General features: G+C 33.6%; 1 protein-coding gene across 1 annotated transcript; it reads left to right on the top strand.

Annotated features, from left to right (window-relative positions):
- Positions 1–2,985: 2,985 nt before the first annotated feature.
- Positions 2,986–24,449, top strand: LOC106078125 (neuronal acetylcholine receptor subunit beta-3-like). Its single transcript, XM_056039376.1, has 7 exons — positions 2,986–3,312; positions 8,344–8,474; positions 9,176–9,293; positions 10,040–10,204; positions 11,488–11,617; positions 21,935–22,104; positions 24,102–24,449. The coding sequence occupies exons 1-7, from the start codon at positions 3,052–3,054 to the stop codon at positions 24,447–24,449; spliced, it is 1,323 nt and encodes a 440-aa protein (XP_055895351.1). The 5' UTR covers positions 2,986–3,051.
- Positions 24,450–24,882: the final 433 nt, after the last annotated feature.

The following is a 24,882-nucleotide window of genomic DNA, read 5'->3' on the forward strand; positions in this document are numbered from 1 at the left end:
AGGTACCGGAGAATCAATCTGCCGTCGACTATGTAAACATACTAAGTACCACTTGTACTAAAACCTAAAAAATGGACAGCAAGAAATACCGTGGACTTGCCTCGTCGATGCATAAATGACTATCAAATGCTGATCGATGAAATAAATGTAAACTTCAGTTTTAAATGTGTCCAGATCTAGCGCCAATATTTCATGTATTTTAAACTCCGTTGTTACCGTAATTGTATTTTGTCTTTTAGGTCAGAAACAAAATATGTATCGATTTGTATTAATCTTGAATCAATTATTTTTTTATTTTAGTTTTGCGGAAAAACAGACGACAGGACATAGAAACATACAGGTAGCACAAACACAGTAGCAGCTGTTCCTCGCATCATCGGATAAAATACTTGAGCCTAAATTGTAACACTTAAATATAATTTTGGTAAAAATAAATAACGTGCGCTAAACCTGGGCAAAGATTTGAATGTCAATAACATAAAAGAGATGCACAGAAACGCGCACACATACACAATATATAGACATTCCGTAGAACAGAAAAACTAATTAGATTTTTCTTTTATGTAGCGAAATGTTTGCCTAAACAAAAGAGTCGCCAAAACCTCACTGCTAAGCCGCATCGCTAACAAAAATCATTGGTGGAACTTTGTTGCTAAAACATCTTTGCTAAAACAACTTGATGTTTGCTGTTAGATTCTAATTATCATCTCAAGCTCTGCAATCGATCACGTGATCAGATGTCCTGATTCTGAGCTGGGGCTGATATCACATGTTGGTAGATAGATACTGTCCTGAACATGAGAAGAGACTAAAAAGATCTACACAAACTTGGACAAGCATAAATGTTTTTGTGTAAAGCTTGCTCATTTTTACAAAACTCACTCTCTGTCTGTCTGTCTGTCTGTGTGTTAAAAATTTTGTACACGTTATTTCTCCTGCACTCATTCTCAGATCAAGTGAAACCTCGCACAATTATTCATTTACATAAAAAGACAAAATCAATAAATAAAAAAAAAAGATTACTGGTAATAATTGTTTTTTATACCAACAAGAAAATTAATCCTTCAGTTTAGGGCTAACTATATAGGGTTCCCTTAGATAATTGAACACTTATTTCTCACACACCTATTTCTCACACACCTATTCTCTGCTCTGGAAGCGCGTTGGATGAGTGATAAAGAGCTAGGTTTCTGAACCGGGGGTCTCGAATTCAAATCCTGGTGAAGACAAGGAATTTTTATTTCAGGATCTTTGGGCGCCTCTGAGTCAACCTAGCTCTAATATGTACCTGACAATAGTTGGAGAAAAGTATAGGCGTTGGTTGCTGTACTGACCACATGACAAAAAAAAAAACAACACATTTCCTTAAAAAAAGAAAGAAAAAAAAAGAAACAGTCTTGATCGAAGGTTAGCGGTGTATCAGAACCATGACATGTGAATGCCAATGTGATCTCAAGGTCCAAACTGAAACGTTAGATAAACAGCGACGCCTTTCCCCACTTCTACACTGATTGGTTCCTCACGTTCAGTCTGAGAAATAAGGTCCACAACTTCTTACACTAAAAATAAATTGATTGGCTAGTGATCGCTATCTATTAAATAATTGATGGCAGGATAGGAAGATATGCGGATTAATCTTGGAACTATTTTTTTTTTATAAGAAAATATTCTGACATCTTAAGCACCACATTCTTTCTTGTAAATTGTTCTCATGAGAAAGGGAAAAAATTATGTGATTTCTAATCTTTGTAATTGTGACTTATAACTACTCAAAAGGATTAAATGAACTATCGGTTAGTTTCCTATTTACACGAATGAGAAAGAGGCCACAAGGATTTGTGACGTAAAACAATCGAGAAAAAGAATTTGCGCATCTTCAGAAAATTTTTAAGAACGTCAAGAATTACCACAACGTTGTGTCTCTCTCTTTTAGGGTAATTTTTAATTACTGATAAGAATTTTTCTTTTCTTTTAGAATCCATGTTTATCAGTGGCGGAAAAAAACTAAAAAATTGCTAGATTTCTAGTGTCTCCAGTGTACAGAGTAAAAGAATGTTATAATAAGCTTTTTTTTTTTTTAAGTTTAAAATTATTTTGTGTCTTTTTAGTTCCGCAGAATCAATTTTCTAAGTTTTCCTGATTTTTTTTTTATTTATTTTTTTTTTTTTTTAGCTACATCAAAGTTAAATTTAGAGCCCTTGACATTGTTTAGTTTATTGTGAAAAATCCCCAGGCGTTAATTAGTCTCAGACGTGTCAGCCTCGTGTGTTACAAACTTTATCAACGATCTAAACTTTCTTTCAGTTTTGTGGCTCTAGTCGACATGAAGGCATCACAAGAACGTACAGACCGATGAACTGAGACATTCTCAAGACACATTTCACACGAAGTTATAACCGACAAGATGTTCAAGATATTGATCAACTTAATCTAAAAATAAATCTAAGCCTTGTAGACCTAACTTGTAGACCCAACTTGTAGACATAACTTCTACACCTAAGTTGTAGACCTAACTTGTAAGCCTAACTTGTAGACCTAACTTGTAGACCTAACTTGTAGACCTAACTTGTAAGCCTAACTTGTAGACCTATCTTGTAGACCTAACTAGTAAGCCTAACTTGTAGACCTAATTTCTAGACCTAACTAGTAGACCTAACTTGTAAACCTAACTTTTAGACCTAACTTGTAGACGTAACTTCTAGACCTAACTTGTAAACCTAACTTCTAGACCTAACTAGTAGACCAAATTTGTAGATCTAACTTCTAAACCTAACTTGTAAACTTAACTTGTAGACCTAACTTGTAAACTTAACTTCTAGACCTAACTAGTAGACCAAATTTGTAGACCTAACTTCTAAACCTAACTTGTAAACTTAACTTGTAGACCTAACTTGTAAACTTAACTTGTAGACCTAACTTGTAGACCTAACTTCTAAACCTAACTTGTTAACTTAACTTCTAGACCTAACTTGTAAACCTAACTTCTAGACCTAACTTCTAGACCTAACTTCTAAACCTAACTTGTAAACTTAACTTGTAAACCTAACTTCAATGATGTTGCTGGCTTTATGTTTATTGCTTAACACCGTGACTGTGCCTCTGATCTATGGCACCACCTATGAGAACACGATGGCGATCTTCAAAGACAAACTTGGCAGTGACAACTACCACACAGAGGTCAGGCCCATCAAGAACCAGAACAATGTTCTAAGGGTGTACGTGGAGTTCCAGATAGTGGCCATAGTCAAAGTGGACGAGATCTCCCAAAGTTTTACTTCCAATGGTTTCGTTTACTTCATTTGGACAGATGAGGTCAGTATTGACTTTAAAACACATCTTTAGGTACGGTCAATGGGTCTTTAACAATCATCATTGAAGAAAGTATGAACTTACAGCATACTAGAAAACGTTTCGCGAAATACCCAGATTAAAACTAAGCATATCAAATTTAATTGCTGATTATTACAATACCTCTATTCAACCCGTTACTTCGTAGAAACGTACTGGAACCTTGCATTTTCTAACCCTAACCATGGGCGTAGCCAGGGGGGGTTCTTGGGGTTCAAACCCCCCCCCCGAAATGAAATCCCCCCCCCTTGGGGGGGGGGAGTCGGAATTTAGTGACTGATTTTTTGCTTTGATTTTGTTTATTTTAGGTGAGATTTTAATACTAAACCATCACTTGCCCTAGCACAACCAAAGGGGTTTTGAGTTTAAAACCCCCTACAGGGGGTTCGAGTTTAAAAACCCCTACCAGGAGGGTTCGAGTTAAAGACCCCTACCAGAGCGGTTCGAGTTTAAAAACCCCTTCTAGGGGTTTTGAGTTTAAAACCCCCTACCTGGGGTTTTTGCAGTTAACTCCCCCTCTTCTATAAAACAAAACAAAAAAAAATTCAAACTAAAATCCCCTAATTCCAAGAGCACAGTTAAGGAAGATTTTGATTTTAAAACCCGTCTAAAATTTACGATAAACCCCCTCTTTAATATAAAAAGAGCTAATTACGCACTCAAAATGTTACACTTCAGTGGGGTTTGAAGGTAAAAAATACCTCTTTTTAATCATAAAAAAAAGCAAATTATACACTAAAATGTTATGAGTGTAGTCTATGGGGTCAGTGGAGTTTGAAGCTAAAAAGTACCTCTTCAATATAAATAAAAGAAAATTACTCACTCTAAAATCTATAAGCGTAGTGAAAGGGGTTTTGAGTTTAAACCCCCGCCATCTTCAGTGTAAGAAAAAAAGCAAATTACTCACTCAAAATGCTATGAGCGTTGCCGAAAGGGGTTTTGAGTTTAAAGCCCCATTCAGAGGAGTTTGATGCTAAAAATACATCTTCAGTATTAAAAAAAAGCAAATTACACACCAAATTATTTGAGCGTAGCCAAGCCAATCGGGGTTTTTGAGTTTCTTCTACAGATGGCTTTTTTTTAAAAGTTTAAAACCCCTCCAGATGGTTTTGAGTCTAAGATCCCCCTACAGAGCATTTTGAGGTGGAAAACCCCCAACAGAAGATTTTGACGATAAAACTTCTCTTTTCGATATAAAATCTAAAGCAAACTATAGTCACTTAATTCCAAGAGCGTATTCAAGAGAGGTTACACATTTTTACCAGTGGCAGGGCTCCATTAATAAACTGCAGTGAATAGTCATCTACCGAAATCGAAAAACACTAAATATAGCTCAACAAAGATGGCTAAGACAGATTTCAGGAGTCAGTTATAGAGATCGTATCTAAATCAAGGAAATCCTATGCCGAACTGGGAGTCGACCCCTTAGTAAGATTGTGAGAGAACGACGCGTGAGGTTTGCGGGACATGTTCTCCGACAAAATGAATTACGCATAAGAAGAGTTGCAATGATATCCTAGAACAACTTGACGCCACTCATTCATGGAGGTCCTCGTGGTAGGTGGGAAGAGGCTTCAGACCTTACCAGTGACAGATTTTTATGGAAACTGCTTGACGTCGAATGTTCCGAACGGCGTGGGAGGGTCTAAGTCAGTAAGAATAGCACATTAGGTTTTTGTAATAAAACTTTTTAATAGCATTAAAATGGACTGTAGATACCTCAGAATATGCATTTTGTTGGCTTTCAATACCAGAAATAGTGCTTGGCGGAGGGGCTTCGCCCCGCGCTGAGGAGCTCCTGGCGCTCCCCCAGACCCCCTTGCTAGTAATGGCGGGGAGGAAAACAGCTTGATGGCAAATGCGCCGAACAACGAGGGAGGGTCTAAGTCAGTAAGAATAACACATTAGGTTTTTGAAATAAAACTTTTTAATAGCAGGAAAATGCACTGTAGATACCTCAGAATATGCATTTTGTTGGTTTTCAATATCAGAAATAGTGCTTGGCGGCGGGGCTTCGCCCCGCGCAGGCAGACCCCTTTGCTAGTAATGTCGGGGAATCTACAATTTTTTCACTAACTCATGGAAGAACCTATTCTAGGGCACAATAAACGTCTTCCGAAAGAATGAAGGGTCAGAATGTAATAAAGATTATGTACACACACACACACACATAAATACATATAATTTTTTTTTCGCGGAGGGGGGAGGTCGGGGGGGGGGCCCAAACCCCCCCCCCCCGAAAAAAAATCCTGGCTACGCCCATGACCCTAACTCATTGTTCACACTGAGAAAACTCTAATTTGACCGTTTTAATTTTTTCCAAAAAAAAAAAAGAAATTCAAATTTAACTAGAGAACAAGAAAATACTTATCTTAAAAGGACTATACATTTTTGGGTATTTCCGTATGTATTGAAGAGTTTAATGAATTAATGTCGAAGAAAAGTCTGCGCATCGTCTTCTAAGTCTGGATCTAAAGGGCTATTATTGGAAATATATTATAAGGTCTAGTATATAGGATATATATATATACTAGACATATGTTACCCGCGACCCGCGGGTCTTTATTTGCGCATTAAACGAAATAATAATGTAATAAGTAAAGCGAATGTGTCAATGTAAAGATAGTGTGAATGAAGCTATCAAATCAAAATAGCTAATAGGCTTAATTAAATCCTTTTTTTTTTCAAATTAAAACATTTGCTTGAAGGCCTACATATATTTGATTAAAATTTGAGATGAATAGACTAAATTTTGTATGTTCATGTGTATAAAGTATAAAGTAGATCTTGAGGTAGACGTAGATCTAAATCTACACTAATCTAGAGTTCTGTGCTGCGCATGCGTGAACTTTTTTTCATGAATGAATATAGGCCTATCTCAACACGGCTACGCAGCTTTAGCGAACAGCGAACGAATGTATTAGAAATGCTTTAGAAAAACAAATTTGAATGTTAATTTGATTAAAATATCAAATGAATGGACAATAATTAGTATGTTTATGTGTTAAAGCATAAAACTATCTTTGCGAAAAGAAGTTTTATCATCTTAGAGTTCAGTAAGAGTTTTAGACCTAGGCCTAGGAATAGACTCAGACCTCAGTCCCTCAGAAGAGAGATGTGTTAATGTGTAACCATTTGGTAATGTCTAATGAAAGAATGTTCGCCAGGAAATCTGTAGATATCAGGAACTAATTTATGTAAAAAATGCTTTTGGATAATCTAGTGGATTGGATTTAGATGTATGTTAAACGTAGCTAATGATCCTTTCACGTTATTTCTGTTTCGCTACGAAAATAAAATTAGTTTTGAGAAAATGGGTTTACCCGAAGGAAGTCGATACATTCTTATCTATTAAAAACGAAAAGAGCGATAGCTTTGTTAAATGAATGGGATTATAAAGTGAATAATTAAACGAAATAATGTTTAGTACGCGATTCATGAATGAATATAGATCTAGGCCTATCTCAACGCGGCTTCGCAGCTTTCGTAAACGAATGTAGCTTTAGAAAACCAAATTTGAATGTTTATTTGATCAAAATATGAAATGAATGGACTTTAATTAATATGTTTATGTGTTAAAGTATAAAACTATCTGTTCGAAGAGAAGTTTTATCATCTTAGAGTTGAATTAGAGTTTTAGATCTAGGGATGGGATTATAAAGTAAACAATTAAACGAATTAATTTTTAGTACGCGATTCATTACGGAATTGTCTAATGAAAGAATGTTCGTCAGGAAATCTGTAATCACAGATATAAGGAACTAATTAATGTAAAAAATGCTTTTGAAACACAAAATTGAAGGTTAATTTTATTATATAATGAAATCAATGGATCTTCTTTTGTATTTTCATGTGTCAAAGTAAAAAACTATCTGCGCAAAGTGTATTTCTTAAAATTAGATATAGGTCTAAATCCTTTCTATCTTTTCTCATGTCAACATTGTAGACATGGCCTAGATCCATAAAATACTATAGCTGTAATAGAGTCGGACAACTTTATTTTTTTTGAGGGTCTTAAGTTTGTTTTAGGGCTACAATACATACACTACGGTCTAAGTTGGTACCCAAGGAACATTCCTGCCTAGTTTTATCAAGATTGGTCAAGCGGTTTTGATGTCTATAAGTAACATACATACATACATACATACCCCTCACATTCTACTTTATAATATAGATATATTAGTTAAACCAGTATTATTTCTCGGATAAAGAGGGGGGGGCCAGAGGCTTCTATCAGTGTAAAATATAGTAACCCTTTCCAAACGTGCGATCAATAGAACAGATGATGTAAAAGCCCTCTGTTTCGATGTCCAAGGCTAACGAGGATATCATGTGGCCAGCACAATGACTAACCGCCTTTACTTTTCCCCAACTAATGTCAGGCACCCTTTATAGTCGGGTAGACTCAAGGGCGCATTAAAAATCACGGAATTCAAAATGTCTGTCTTCACCGAGTCTCGGACCCAAAATATCCAGTTCGGAAGAACTTTTACCACTTAGCCACTACGCCTTCACTACGTGTAAGGCTGGTAAGGGTTAAATAATCCTTTCAATGTCATGTAGACAAGTTGACTTTGAAATGTCTGGCAGTTTATATTGGGGATCATTTTGAGCTTTTATGTCATTTAAAAAAAAAACTTTAATAAAAACATAACTTTATTTCTTTGTTGGATGATGTCAAATTAAACGGAAGGAATTCTGAATAAAGAATACTTTATTTAATATTTATGCATGATATATGTGACAAATTTTTCATCCACTTGTAAATTATTATATACTGTTCTTCTAAATATAATCAGAGGTGGATAACATTTAAAAGTATATCCAATATTTTCAGTGATTCGTCTAGAATGACACACATTTCGCATATAATCAAAAGTATTTCTCTAAGTAATCTGAAAAGCTATAAATACAGCTAAAATTAGTCCATAACTCTGTTACTAACACAGTCAACAGTCTGCTATATTTGATTTCTGTATATTGTTATATCCACAGATGGTGGCTTGGGACCCCAATAATTACGGAGGTCAAATACTAATCCATCCACTACCAGAAGATATTTGGAGACCAAGGGTTGTTCTGCGTAATACACTTGGAGATAGAGATATTTTTGATGACAATAAGGCGTAAGAGTGAAAATAGTCGAACCTATTTCCTGTGGCGTCACTAGGATTAGATAAATGTGTCAATCTCTACAAAATAAATATTCTCAATAAAAGTTCTCGTTATTTTATTCTACGATTGGAAAAAAAAGTTAATTATCTTTATTGAAGGTAATTCCATTGCACAATGAGCGCCAATTTATTTCTTAACATTTGGGCGTTAATTTGTACCACTTTTACATCAACATCTGAAGGTGTCAACCGATATGGTCCTCACCTTAACCAACCCTAGAGACGCCACTGCCAATTTTGTATATCACTTTTTTTTCCTTTTTCTTTTTTCCCCTCAATTTTTTTATATGAATTAATTATGATTACTTTTCGGATTTGTTGAATATTAGCCTAAAGTGACATTTACACAGGTGTAGTTCATAGAAAAAAAAGCTGATACTGAGTTGATCAAACTGACTTTTGCACCAAGGCTTTACAAAAGTCTGAAGAATATCTAAATGTTCAGATTCTCTAATAATTCTTCATTGCTTACTTCATTGCGTTCTCACGACACTAAAGTTTGTCGCTCTAGTTTAAACGTAGCATTAGACTTTCAACGCAATGTCATGACAAATCTCATTAAAAACAAAAGTTGCGTTGATGAAAATGGTAACTTGTAACCGACATTTTTTAAGTCCAAGCTTTATGCTGACATAATTTGTTTTGTGTTCCAGACCGGTCTTTGTGACATGTTTAGGCCAAGTCAACTGGGTCCCAGGCAGCCTCTTCCCAGCATCCTGTGAACTTGATATGACCAGCTACCCATTTGATACGCAGACCTGTGCGATACGGGTATATATATTAACATTAACCTACTATAAACTTTTTTTTCAATCTTGACATTAAACTTCTATAAACTGGTTTACATTAAATTGTCGAAACAAGTATTTCCTTAGCAGCCTCTCCAGGGAAATTTAACTCATTCATTGTCCTCTTATTTACAATTTCTCTTCGTTTGGAATCACTCTGCTTGTGACTTAGGGCGTCCTCTTTTCCACCACAACTAGACAGCTAGATTGGCAAGGGTCAGAAACTTTTAACTAGTTTGCTTTTTCAAATACTTTTGAAAGGCTACATCCTTTACCTTAGCTGAAGTTATCTTCCAGTTGTTTGTTGCTATAAATTAGTATAAATCAACGACCGTCAGCAACAGGCGTGTTATTTGCATTCATAGCGGGTAATTTACATTCATGAGGGTAATCTGAATTTCTTGTAATTTTTATAAATAGCGAGTAATTAGTTTCCATAGCGGATAATTAGCATTCATAATCATAGCAGGTAATTTATATTTGTTTAAACATGATGATCGGTCGTTTTAAAGGCTTAATTATACCCTAAAATCTTTGTTACCATGGACATTAAGGTGGTAACATTTTTTCTATACACTCTTAAACGATACTAGATTTGCAATTCAGCTCACTCATAATAAACCTAAACCCAAAACTACCAATATAACGAAATCGATAAAAGGAGGACTAGCATAGCAAAACAAAATGTAAAACGCGCATCGTGATTTCAACACCATCTCTTCCTACCAGCTGGTGGCTATGTCAGTGTCCAGCGATGAGATGCAGTTCTACAGCGAGCCCGGTGCCAAAGTTGGAAAAGATTTCTTCACTTCCAACGGCGAATGGGAGCTCATTGACTCCAGCACCGTCATCTCAAACCTCTCTGCTGGAGGCACGAACCTCTCATCTGTGGATGTGAGTAGCCTGTAAAGCATTTTTGATTGGATTCAACCACCTCTTATGGTGGATCATACACAGTTATTGTTTTTGTGTTGTCTGTCCGTTTGTCTTTCGTTAGATATCAAAAATAAAAGCGCATTTGAAGACCTTACTTCGCCTGTTCGCCATAATGTTTAAATTAGTGATTAAACTATTATATTATTTCGTCTTTTGAAATTCAATATATTTGTTTTTAAAATGAAAATGCACTCTTTTTTCAATATATATATATATATATATATATATATATATATATATATATATATATATATATATATATATATATATATATATATACTTTTAATAAAATAACATCATATGGCCGTATGCAGTTGCTAAGCGACTATGGATCCTTTCATAATAACAGGTTAAATGCTTGGGCGTTACCTATGGTAGGAACGATGTCACCCACACAATAGGTTCCCCCTTTCCACGCCTTGAATGTGTCCAATAGAACGGCAAGTGCATGGCTAGGAAGAAGTTTACAAGCAGTGGAACGCTTACATCGATTACCTCTTTCTAATAATTACCTCTTTCTGCTAAAAATAACCTTTCGGAACTAAAACAAGATTAAATGTCTTTAAAAACTAGACTGCTGATCGCGGCATTGATTTTATTGGACTTCTGTGGATTATAGGTTATTCGTTGACTGGTAGACAATCCTAATTATTTTATTTTAAAATATACACAATTAATTAAAACATTTAATGTTATAAGCATTTGACGATTTGACTATAAAGGCTGTCAGTTTTGTTTGCATTGCTTAATATCTTTAAATATAGGCTCAGTGAGGAAGTTACAGTAACTTGTTGTCTAAATAGCATGACGGGACAGCTACATAATTATGATGAAGAGAGAGTGAGAAGGTGAACAAAAGAGAGTGAATGAGAGAGAAAGAGAATATGAGAGAGAGAGAGAGAGAATGAGAGAGAGAATAAGATAAAGATAGAGAGAGAGAAAAGAAAAAATATGAGAAAAAGAGAATGAGAAAGAGAAGAGAGAGAGAGGGGGATGAGCGAGAATGAAAGAGAAATAGAGAGAAAGAGAAAGATAGAGACATGTGAGGAAGATAAATAGAAAGGCACCACATGTCTTTCAATTCTAAACACCCAGAGTCCCATTTTGTTTACTACAGCGCTATCTTAGGAAGAGTTACATTTTATCACCCTAACTTTACATTTGGTTTATCTTTTAAATTTCATTCACAAGACCTAATAAAATGGTTCGTTGGCGTGTATCTTGTCTTTATTCAATTTCAGTTTCACCTGGTCCTACGGCGACGTCCCTACTTCCTCTTGTTAAACATCGTCCTGCCTGTTGTGTTTCTGTCCTTTCTGAACATCCTGGTCTTTAGTATACCCGTGGAATCGGGTGAGAAAGTCGGTTACGGTAAGTGTGAGGCTCTATTGTATTGGTGGAAATGTACATTAACCCTTAAAACGCATGTGCCAGTTTAGCCTCTAAACATCAGAATTGTAATCCATTTTGTACGCACTCATTGTAAAACAGCTCAGCAACTTAATGGTTAAGGGATGCAACTTAAGGGGTGAATCGGGGACCAAAATCACATTAACAACCAAACAAATAAATTTTTATTTTGAAATAACGAATTCGATCATTTTGAACAATACTGGAAAAAATATTTTCACTAAGACTAAAACTGCAGCAATGCGAAAAATTTCATTGAATTCCTTCTCATTAGTTCAGAGGGTCTTCTAAGTACTGTATTGCCTCCATCCTGCGCAAAGTATTTTTATGTAATAATTGGCTCGCGCAGACCAATACCACTCTTTAAACTAAATGCAGTCCACAGTGGCACAGAAGTTTGAGTCGGTTGTGAAAACAGATAGTCGTGGATTTTATATCTGAGTTTCCGTTTCCTAGGAGAGGGGCTTATACGTAATAAAAAATATATAGCACATCTAAACTGGAAAAAATATTTTTTTTAAATACCACCTTTGCTCTGCTTTTAGAGCAATTATTTTGCTATTAATAACTAATGATTGTTAGATTTTTAAACAAATGGAACAAAAATGAACAAAATCCTAGTTAAGAGAATGTATAAATCTACAAGACTTTATAATATTCTTATGTTTGGGATTTAGACCAAGACTTAGCAGACAGTGTGCAAAATGTTGCTGAATATTAATTTATAAAATCTTTAATGAATAGGGCCAACATTTGAAATACCCGAAGATGTGTAATCTTTTCAAGATAAAGTTTCTCTAGACCTCTAGCCAAAATAAAATTATTTTTTTTAAATTTAAAAAATGATAAAAGTCAATCCAAGTTTTTATAATATGACCTGTTAGCTATTAATTTCCAACTATATACATCAACTGTCAAACTTCTAGGAAAGCCATTTTCGAGAACCGTGCGTATCCAGGTTTAACCGACCCATTCGGAATATGCGACTTCAATAGAGGTATTGTAAAAAGAGACAATTAGAAATGGTCTTACGTTTCAAAATTATTTATTGAGTCACATCCCGTTCACAGTAAAGCTAAATGTGATGAAGTTTTGCACTTTAAAAAATATATGTACTGGAATCAAATTTACTGGATATAATTAGCACACACAAACAATGAACACTAAACCTTCTGCAACGATGGACCTTTGGGGTTTACACGTCTTCTGTATGTTTAGAAACATCGTCTGATGACCTCCGATTCAACGGTGTCTCCGAATATACATATTTAGGTAAAGAAATAACAGAATTACACTTTACGAATAAAAATAAGTTTACTCCTGAACAACGAGAGTGAGTCTGCAGTGAAAGCCAGCTTCATTTTTATCCAACTTAATTGCAAGCCATAGCAAAATCATTTATTGAAAGTAATTTTATGAAGGGGTGTGTCGTTAAAGCTGCGGTAGTAATTTGTCTAGAAAAGGTGAAAGCATTCAAAGAAATAGCGTTAACTAGGAACACTGTGGAAGATAGAATGTATGTCAGCTTGCGTGAACAATTAAAAAACAAAATAGCTGATTTTCAACTATTTTCATTGGTTCTCGATGAGTCAACTAATGTAACGGGTCTAGCACAGTTGGCTATATTCATAAAGATATGTGATAGAAATTGTGAGATACACGAGGAGCTACTTGTTCTATGCAAAACACCACAACAAGCAATGATGTTTTTGTGAAACAACAGGAGATGATATTGCAGTACAGTTTATCTTTGGTAAAGCTAGCTAGTCTAGCAACGGATGCGCACCAACCATGAATTGAAATGGTTTTGATGCAAAGCTACTTGCAAAAATAAAAGAGACTGATGCTAATTTTAAATTTGCTCATTTTCAGTGCATCATTCACCAAGAAACATTCTGTGCACAGCAATTACAGCTCCAACATGTCATAAGACCGGTTTCAGTCGCTTTCAATTTTATTCGTGCCCGTGGCTTAAATCATCGCCAATTTTTAATGTTTCTGGATGACGTTGGACACGAATTTGATTGTGTTCCTTACTACACAGAAGTCCGCTGGCTCTCCTGTCATGATGTATTGAAAAGATTTTTGGCACTACGTAAAGGAAATTGTATTGTTTCTGAACATGAAAGGTGAACCTGTTGAACATTTCCAAACTAACAAAGGGGTTCGGGATTTGTAATTTGCAGTTGAACTCACTGGTCACCTGCAAGACTTGAATTTGAAACTTCAAAGTAAAGACAAAATTGTCACAACTGCGTGTAATCATGCGAAGTGCTTTCAAGCAAAATTACAACTGTGGATAAACCAAATATAAAGTGAAAATCTTGTTAACCTCTCAACATTTCAGTAACTATTAGGATTAAATACTGCTACAACATTTGGTAACTATGTCTTACACCTGAAATCGTTAGTAGATGCTTTCAATTATCCTTTTCGTGACTACGTTTCATACGAGCAAGAATTTTCGTTGTTTGTGTATCCGTTCCCATTGGCTCCTGAAATGCAGCTGATAATGTGCAACTAGAACTAATAGAAGTCAGATTCTGTGTTGAAATCGAAATATATAGAATTGGCTGTGCCAAAACTTTTGTTATTTACACTGAACGGTACGATGAATTGCTTGCAGCCTCAATTCTAGCTATGTTTGCTAGCATTGATCTATGTAGCAGTTCTTATATGTTTTTAAAAAACTGGTTTGTTCATACTGTTAGACAAGACTAGAGGTCAAAATCGTACTTCAAGATACAGAAGTAAAAATTACAGATAAACATCAAGACTAGCTTTCAAAATCGTCTTTTGAGAAACTAAAGTAATAAAATTACAAAGAAAGTTAAATGAACATCTTGAAGTAATAAGTCTTCCTTTCTCTTCAACTTGGAGAATGAAAAAATATTAGATTACAAAACACACACAAAAAGGTGTAATTAAAAACAACAGTTCGTAAGTGAATTGTAGTTTTAATTGTCCTCACCATATGTATTGTTACATTTTTAGTAAATGACAAAAAGAATTATGTACACTTGCCAACGATTTGTTTCATCTAGGGATATCTCATGTTCATCATTTATATATGTGCCAGAAAATTGCTTCATTTCTCTACTTAAACAACAAGCAACATTTTAGCTAGCTATACTATCGACTCATTTGCTTGATACTTTCTAGTAAATATTCCAATCGATCCTCCAATCTCTAGGCATAGTTGAAAAATATTTTTTTATTCGGTAATGAAATCAAGAATGCTGTCATAGTTGTTGTATGATGCCGTTTATATATTGATCTTTTTTTAAAGAACTGGATTGTTCATATTGTTAGACAAGACTAGCTTTCAAAATCGTCTTTCGAGATGCTAAAGTAATAAAATTACAAAAAAAAGTTAAATTAACATCTTGAAGTAATAAGTCTTCCTTTCCCTTCAATTTATGCTAAGAATATGTATTTATTTAGATAAAGTTGTTATTTTTTAGATTATAGTAGTACAGACTCTCATTGTTTTGAATACAAAAAAAAGAAACTTTAAAGATTTTCATTTACAAAAATGCATTCATGAGACTTTGAACCATGCACATTTGGCTCTAAAATCCAACATTCAACTTACAATACCACAGGAACGATGTATATTTTACAAATTTAGGTTATATAAACATACTTTAAATAATACTTTTGTTGCCAAAGAAAACTCTACCAATTTTATTATACTATTTTACAAAATATTACTTTAATATTTCTTCAAAATGTTGACATCTTTTAAAATTTAAACATTAAATTTAATTTTAAACAGTTTAGTAAAAGAAAAGATAATATTTTATGTAGTTGACATTTAAAATTGAAAAAGTAGTAATTTGTATATAAATAAAAAATAAATGAAATCATTTTCCAACAGTTATCAGCCTTTGACGATGACCTTTTGGTAGATTATTCTCGTAGTACAATGATATAGAGAACTCTTTGGACATTTTAATAGCAAAATTTTGCATTTTTTGTCCCAAAAAATTGTATTTAAAGAAAGTAGAAACATTATCATAACATATATAAATTCTATTTTAGCATTAAATGTTATAAAAATTTTAACAAACAAATTATATATTATTTATCTATTTAAAACACAATAATAAAATGTTTAAACTTGTACGTTTTGAATCAAAACCAATTTTGCGTTGTATATCTTCTTTATAAAATTTTAAAGAAATTACACACTGAATCGGGGCGGATACTTTAAATTTTAAAATGTTTCATTTTTTTTCACTATTTTTCATTCACTTGGAGAATGAAAAAATATTAGATTACAAAACACACACAAAAAGGTATAATTAAAAACAACAGTTCGTAAGTGAATTGTAGTTTTAATTGTCCTCACCATATGTATTGTTACATTTTTAGTAAATGACAAAAAGAATTATGTACACTTGCCAACGATTTGTTTCATCTAGGGATATCTCATGTTCATCATTTATATACGTGCCAGAAAATTGCTTCATTTCTCTACTTAAACAACAAGCAACATTTTAGCTAGCTATACTATCGACTCATTTTCTTGATACTTTCTAGTAAATATTGCAATCGATCCTCCAATCTCTAGGCATAGTTTAAAAATATTTTTTTATTCGCTGTTGAAATCAAGAATGCTGTCATAATTGTTGTATGATGCCGTTTATATGTTGATCTTTTTTTAAAGAACTGGATTGTTCATATTGTTAGACAAGACTAGCTTTCAAAATCGTCTTTCGAGATGCTAAAGTAATAAAATTACAAAAAATATAGTTCAATGAACATCTTGAAGTAAAAAGTCTTCTTTCTCTTCAATTTATGCTAAAAATATGTATTTATATAGATAAAGTTGTTATTTTTTAGATTATAGTAGTACAGACTCTCATTGTTTTGAATACAAAAAAAAGAAACTTAAAAGATTTTCATTTTAAAAAATGCATTCATGAGACTTTGAACCATGCACATTTGGCTCCAAAATCCAACATTCAACTTAAAATACCACAGGAACGATGTAAATTTTACAAATTTAGGTTATATAAACATACTTTAAATAATACTTTTGTCGCCAAAGAAAACTCTTCCAATTTTATTATACTATTTTATAAAATATTACTTTAATATTTCTTCAAAATGTTGACATCTTTTAAAATTTAAACATTAAATTTAATTTTAAACAGTTTAGTAAAAGAAAAGATAATATTTTATGTAGTTGACATTTAAAATTGAAAAAGTAGTAATTTGTATATAAATTAAAATAAAATGAAATCATTTTCCAACAGTTATCAGCCTTTGACGATGACCTTTCGGTAGATTATTCTCGTAGTACAATGATATAGAGAACTCTTTGGACATTTTAATAGCAAAATTTTGCATTTTTTGTCCCAAAAAATTGTATTTAAAGAAAGTAGAAACATTATCATAACATATATAAATTCTATTTTAGCATTAAATGTTATAAAAATTTTAACAAACAAATTATATATTATTTATCTATTTAAAACACAATAATAAAATGTTTAAACTTGTACGTTTTGAATCAAAACCAATTTTGCATTGTATATCTTCTTTATAAAATTTTGAAGAAATTATTGAACCAGGACAACCCATAGGAATCTATAAATGTTCCATTTTTTTTCACTATTTTCATTCACTTGGAGAATGAAAAAATATTAGATTACAAAACACACACAAAAAGGTGTAATTAAAAACAACAGTTTGTAAGTGAATTGTAGTTTTAATTGTCCTCACCATATGTATTGTTACATTTTTAGTAAATGACAAAAAGAATTATGTACACTTGCCAACGATTTGTTGCATCTAGGGATATCTCATATTCATCATTTATATACGTGCCAGAAAATTGCTTCATTTTTCTTTTTAAACAATAAGCAACATTTTAGCTAGCTATACTATCGACTCATTTTCTTGATACTTTCTAGTAAATATTCCAATCGATCCTCCAATCTCTAGGCATAGTTTAAAAATATTTTTTTATTCGCTGTTGAATTCAAGAATGCTGTCATAATTGTTGTATGATGCCGTTTATATGTTGATCTTTTTTTTAAAGAACTGGATTGTTCATATTGTTAGACAAGACTAGCTTTCAAAATCGTCTTTCGAGATGCTAAAGTAATAAAATTACAAAAAAAGTTAAATGAACATCTTGAAGTAATAAGTCTTTCTTTTCTCTTCAATTTATGCTAAGAATATGTATTTATTTAGACGAAGTTGTTATTTTTTAGATTATAGTAGTACAGACTCTTTTAAATTCAAAAAAAAAAGAAACTTAAAAGATATTCATTTTTTAAAATGCGCTCATGAGACTTTGAACCATGTACATTTGGCTCCAAAATCCAACATTCAACTTACAATACCACAGGAACGATGTAAATTCTACGAATTTAGGTTATATAAACATACTTTAAATAATACTTTCGTCGTTAAAGAAAACTGTACCAATTTTATTATACTATTTTACAAAATATTACTTTAATATTTCTTCAAAATGTTGACATTATTTTAAATTTAAACATTAAATTTAATTTTAAACAGTTTAGTAATAGAAAAGATAATATTTTATGTAGTTGACATTTAAAATTGAAAAAGTAGTAATTTGTATATAAATTAAAAATAAATGAAATCATTTTCCAACAGTTATCAGCCTTTGACGATGACCTTTCGGTAGATTATTCTCGTAGTACAATGATATAGAGAACTCTTTGGTCATTTTAATAGCAAAATTTTGCATTTTTTGTCCCAAAAAATTGTATTTAAAGAAAGTAGAAACATTATCATAACATACATAAATTCTATTTTAGCATTAAATGTTATAAAAATTTTAACAAACAAATTATATATTATTTATCTATTTAAAACACAATAATAAAATGTTTAAACTTGTACGTTTTGAATCAAAACCAATTTTGCATTGTATATCTTCTTTATAAAATTTTAGAGAAATTAGTCCTACTGTCATCGGGAATTATAGGAGCAGATGTTACAGTTTTCAGATTTTGATTTTTTAATCTTATTTAAATTCATTGATTCTCACCAAACTTAACATGCTGTAACTTAAACATTCAGACAATAACTAGAGCAAATGAAATTAACTTTATCTCTTTATTTATCAAAGTTATACAACAAAAAAGTGGTAAGTTGACACAGGGCACGGGGTAAAATGTGAAACATTTTAAAAAATCACCATATCTTGCTATGTCTAAAAGAAATAGCATATTAAATCAAGACTTTGTTCTTGTAGTAGTTTCCTTGACTGGCCGTCGTAAAAGAATGATATATATGTGGAGGCTTAGAAAGCCTTGGACCTAACAAGGAAAGCTGTAGGTTTTTCTTCAAAATAATGTTTATTTTTTTCTATATAATATTTGTAAAATATCTGTTCACTTCTTCCAGCAATGCACCCACCTCCAACCTATCTAAATAGTAGGACTAGGTAACTTCTTTCCTAAAGTAAATGTTGCGCTCGGAGGACATCCTTTCTGTATGTTGATGCTGGCATAACCTTTGTAAACAGCATTATTTAAAGAGAAAGTCGCTTAATACTATTTAGGTATCTATTTTTGTATTATCCATAAAAAGGAATCAATAAAACAAATAATTATTAATAAACAAATATTAATATTATATTTTGTTTCAAAATTCTTAATCTTCATTGGGGCAAATTGTCACAACTGTGACAAATTACCCCAACCTGTGTGACAACTTACCACACAACAATTTTCAGAACATTTATTTTAATAACATTTTATTTGGTCGAGCTTTAAGAAAAAAACTAATTTCAATGTGTAACTAATACACAGAGACATGAAACAATGTAATGTTGGACAATCATTTCACCGTATAAGTGTTTTACAAAAAAATTACGCAAAAAAAAAAAACGACTTTCAAAACAGTCAAAAAACATGATTCCTGATAACTTTGAAATGCGAAAAGGTATTAGCTTCATTTTATAACTATTTGTATATGTTTCCGTAAACATGTCAAATGTAGTTTCGCATTTTTAATAGCGCATCAAATTTAACCGATATAGTGTTTGTGACAACTTACCCTTGTGACATTTCACCCCATCTTCCCCTACACATACGGAATGTAACATATGTACCATTTTTCGTCACAATTTTCATTCTAGTGGAGAATGAAAAAATATTGGATTACAAAACACTTCTAAGAAAGGTATAATTAAAAAAAAAACAGTTGATATGTGATTTGTAAAATAAATACGTTTTGAATGGAAACCAATTTTTCAATGTATATCTTCTTTATAAAATTTTAAGAAATTGATCATTCCAGAGGTAGCGAAAATATTAATGTACCGTTAATCTTCACTATTTTCTTTAAAATGAACAATGAAAAACATATTGGATTACAAAACACAAAAATTAATTTAAAAAAGGTATATTTAAAATAAAAAACAATTTCTAGGCGATGTGCATTGTAATATTTTTAGTTTATGAGAAAAGGAATTTAGTACAGTCGCCAATGATTAGCTTCATCTACGTTTAAACGTATTTTAAATAGACTTAGGGGAAGATATTCATAGAAGTGTGGCAAAAATTTATTCTTTTCTATTTAGTGGCATAGAAAGATGCTTATATATCGAAATTTCCGCTACGCAGAGCATATATCCCGCATTAGGAACGACCTTGCGCAAGGGTAATTACTTTGACAAGCTGAAAACGTATAAAGACCAGCTTAGGCGCCATCTTGCTTGAACTTATTTAGAAGAGAGAAATATAGATGCAGGCAGCTTTCGAATAAGGCAGTCGGAAATTTTTTTTTTTATTAACCTTGCCCAATTAAATAGTAGAAGCGTCCATCCTAACATTTTGTAAGCATATCACACATACAAATTTTGAATTAAATCCTAGAAACCTGTGACTTATTTCGCAAGTGCAGTGGCGACGCAACACGTAGGCGAAATGAGAAACCACCCACGGTCACGTGGTTTGTGGAGCCTCGCGCAGAGACATGAAGAGTACCAAATAGCAATGTAGATAATTTTTAGACACTCACCAACAAATGCTTACGACATATAGTGGGTGCTAAATAGCTAAATAAAATTGTCAAACTACAATCTGTTGGAAACAGCACAGCAAACACCAATAGAGCAGGAAATCAAATGATGCAAATGGAGCTGGATTGGGCAGATCATGTTGGAGGATAAGAGGAAATGTTGCAAAGAAGGTTCTGAACTGGAACCCACATGTGAATATAAAGGCTGTGAGACCAAAGTAAACATGGAAGAGAGCAACATAAATACTAGAAAAGAAAGCAAGGTGGACATGGACCCGAGAGACATTGCCAGTGAACAGTGTACGATAGTGAAGTACTGATGCGGCCCTATGCTTCACTTGGACTCTAAAGGGCTAAATCAAGTGAATGCATGAAATAGGTGCACTTAACATGTACCTTTTTTTTAAAAAAAACATAACTTATTAACTCTATCTTTATTTTTATTTGTTTTGTTTTTTTATTCATAGTATTTTTGGCATATTTCTTCATTACAAATAAAAAAAAAATTAAGCTTTTGTTAAAAGCTAGCACTGCTATAGTTATGTTTTTTTTAAATAGAGTTGCTACTATTAAGAAACATTTACATGTAATTATAATAAAAATCTTCGATAACATTGATAGTTTTACGAGTCTGGCAATGGTTCTGCTGCAGACGAGCCACATCTTTAACAAAGTCCTCAGATAGGGAGACAAAAATGAATTTTGTTTCAGCGCAAAATTTAAATAATATAGCAAGGAGACATGGAGTTTCTGTTACACAAACCTTTTTGGCGGCCCCTTTGGGTCAGTCGTATTTATATTGAAGGGGAAAATGTCAACTTAATTTTACATACAAATATTAAATATTCAGCTAACCAAAAAGTAGTCGCTGCATCTAATTTTCAGAATAATGACGTATTTTTTAATATCGAATTGTATAGCACGCACTGTAAATAAGCAAATACCGGAAGTCAACTGCTTTTTTTTTAAATCTTTTTTAAAATAATATTTGATGTAAGGTACAAAATAATGTTTTCAGAACACCGGAAGTACCTGGTGCACCCATTTCGATTTTATTTGTATTTATTTTGTTAGAGATCCTAACGTCTTTCTACTATAATTTCAGATATATTAGGCCAAAGAAATATATAATTTACTTTACAAACTAGCTAAAAAATTAATAATATTCTAGATTTTGATTATATTTAATTTCAAAAGTTAAAATTTTGTTTCTAGATCTTATTTAGGCTTTATGTTTTTTTTTTTAATTTATTTTCTGTTCAGGTATTACTGTTCTGCTGGCCCTGTCAGTATTTATGAGTATCATCAGTGGAATGCTGCCTAGGTCATCAACTCTCCCCAGAGTGACCATTTACCTGTTTATATTGCTGGCCATCTCAGTGCTGACAGTAGTGGACAGTATCATTATAGTTTACATCTACCATAAGGAAGAGGTGTGGTCATTGATATCTATATGTATCTTGATAACTGTGTTAGCTCTTTTATTCTTCCGTTACCTTATGGGGAGTTATTGCAGCAGATGTTGCAAAAACTATTGATTGAGTGTTAAGGCTGAGTTTCTAGGTTGAGTGTCAAGGTTGCTAAAGTATAAAACCGGTTGCCGGATATAAGTATGCTGTGGCTCTGACCTTTTTTTTTGAAGACTTCACTAAAAATGGACTTCAGTAATACAAGGACAATAGAACTTTTAAGTACTTGACCATTAAATCTCATTTTTGAATATATTTACTATGTTTTTTTTAATATTTGTTTTAGTTTGTAGTGGACCCCCCCCTCCTCACTTTTTGTAGTGCCCCCCCCCTTCTCACGTTTTGTAGTGAACCCCCCTCCTCACTTTTTGTAGTGGACCCCCCTCCTCACGTTTTTTAGTGGACCCCCCCTCCTCACTTTTTGTAGTGGACCCCCCCTCCTCACGTTTTTTAGTGGCCCCCCCTCCTCACTTTTGTAGTGGACCCCCCCCCCTCACTTTTTGTAGTGGACCCCCCCCTCCTCACTTTTTGTAGTGGACCCCCCTCCTCACTTTTTGTAGTGGACCCCCCCCCTCATTTTTTGTAATGGACCCCCCTCCTCCCTTTTTGTAGTGGACCCCCCCTCCTCACGTTTTGTAGTGGACCCCCCTCCTCCCTTTTTGTAGTGGACCCCCCCTCCTCACGTTTTGTAGTGGACCCCCCTCCTCACTTTTTGTAGTGGACCCCCCCCCTCCTCACTTTTTGTAGTGGACCCCCCTCCTCACGTTTTGTAGTGGACCCCCCTCCTCACTTTTTGTAGTGGACCCCCCCCTCCTCACTTTTTGTAGTGGACCCCCCCCCCCTCCTCACTTTTTGTAGTGGACCGCCCTCCTCACGTTTTGAAGTAAAAAACGTTGGTGCCTGCACTACAGTGAATTCTGCCCTTCATAGCACTTTATTCTTTTCAGGCTGCTTTCATTTTATCAAGTCCCCATATGGCTTGTCTTCCTTATTACCAAACATCTAAGATATAATGGGTATGAAGGTATAAAGTGTATAAAGTGTATGAAGGTATAAAGGTATAAAGGTATAAAGTGTGTAAAGTGTATAAAGTGTATGAAGGTATAATGTGGTGTTGGCACTCAGAGGCTGCATAAAGGCATTCTTTGTATGTGCCAAAGCCAATTGTTTGTTGGACCAAGATGTGTGGGATGTATCATCCTTTTCACTTCAGCATTCCTTTTGCATGATGTTATTTCAAGGTAAATCCGTTTACGTGTGGCTTACTGAGAGTTCAAGCCTAACACTATATTTTGACGCTGTAAAAAAAAACAGTTTAGTTCCCATTTCAGACCTTGCGATCTATAGGGAAGATGATATAATGTTCATCTGTTTCTTTGGCCAACGGTTAACGAGGATGTTATGTGGACAGCACAAAGATTAACCGCCTTTACTTCCCCCAGTATTGTCAGGTAACCCATTAGAGTTGGCTTGACGTCATAAAAGTCCCAAAAATTCCAACCCCTCAGTGTGAACGAGATTTGAACCCGAACACCTCAATTTGACAGCCAAGCGCTTTATTACTCATCGAAATATTGGATCAACTGTAGGGTTCACAAGCCTAGCATTGACTTCGGTAGTAAACCCTGAGGAAAAATCAGGAGCCCTTGTTCCTTTTGGCAGTTTGCAGCACACAGTGCGACACCTTGGAAGAACCGGCGACGCTGCTATTGGCACCAACTACTCCTAAGATACATCAGTGGAGAGATAGGAACTGCTCTGTTGGAGACATCGTTCCGACCACAGCTTATGCCCCGATTTGCATCCAGTTTTCCTCTCATTTTAATATTTGGCTGTTTTATAAGTTGAAGTTAAATGATGTAAAATAACATTGTATGTAAGACTTTTAAAGTTTTTTTTAATTATTATTTTATTATAAAGTTAATTTGAAGTGTGATCCATTATTATTCCTTATTTTACAGAAAGAAGAAAAACATTTAAAAGCTAAGAAAGGATTTCAAACTGTCTTCACTAAGATCAAGCATTTACACCGAGCTGAGGCTCCCTTGGAGTCAGCTAATAAAATTCCACCAAAACTACAATTAGCTCCAAACAACCCAGATAAAGTTCTAAGAACCCAGACCAGTTTTGCAGTTTCCTCTGTGCCAGACCCACCTACTTACAAGGAAAATCAGGATTATACGGGAGATAACTTCAACAGAAACAAGTACAAGCTGATCGGGAAGTATGTTGACTTGGTTTCTTTTATACTTTTCTTTCTTTTGTGGTTGTCAGTTACGGTTGCCTTCATGATAGACATTGCTTTTTGAAATGTTCAAACAGAAAGGTTTCCTTTTTCTTCTCATGCAGGGAAAAATAACTCTGCTTTTCATTTGAAAACTTTGTAAAGAATACTCTCCCTTTGCAAGGTGTACTATATTAATACTTGAACATTTATTGCCATTATAAATATATCTTGTTTCATAAAGTCAACTATAGATTGGTCATTGGATACGTTTGTAACGACGGTAAAATAATCTCAATGTGTTAAATCCTCTTAAAGCAACTTTCATTTTACATTGGCAAAGATTTATATATGTATACTAGCCTGACATTACCCGCGCCTGCGGGTCTAAGTTTGTGTTTACTAATCTAGTGGATTGGATTTAGATGTATGTTAAACTTAGCTAATGATCCTTTCAAGTTTTTTCTCTTTCGCTACGAAAATAAAATTAGGTTTGCGAAAATGGGTTTACCCGAAGC

The sequence above is a fragment of the Biomphalaria glabrata genome, chromosome 8 (assembly GCF_947242115.1).
Source record: "Biomphalaria glabrata chromosome 8, xgBioGlab47.1, whole genome shotgun sequence".
Classification (NCBI taxonomy): Eukaryota; Metazoa; Mollusca; class Gastropoda; family Planorbidae; genus Biomphalaria; species Biomphalaria glabrata.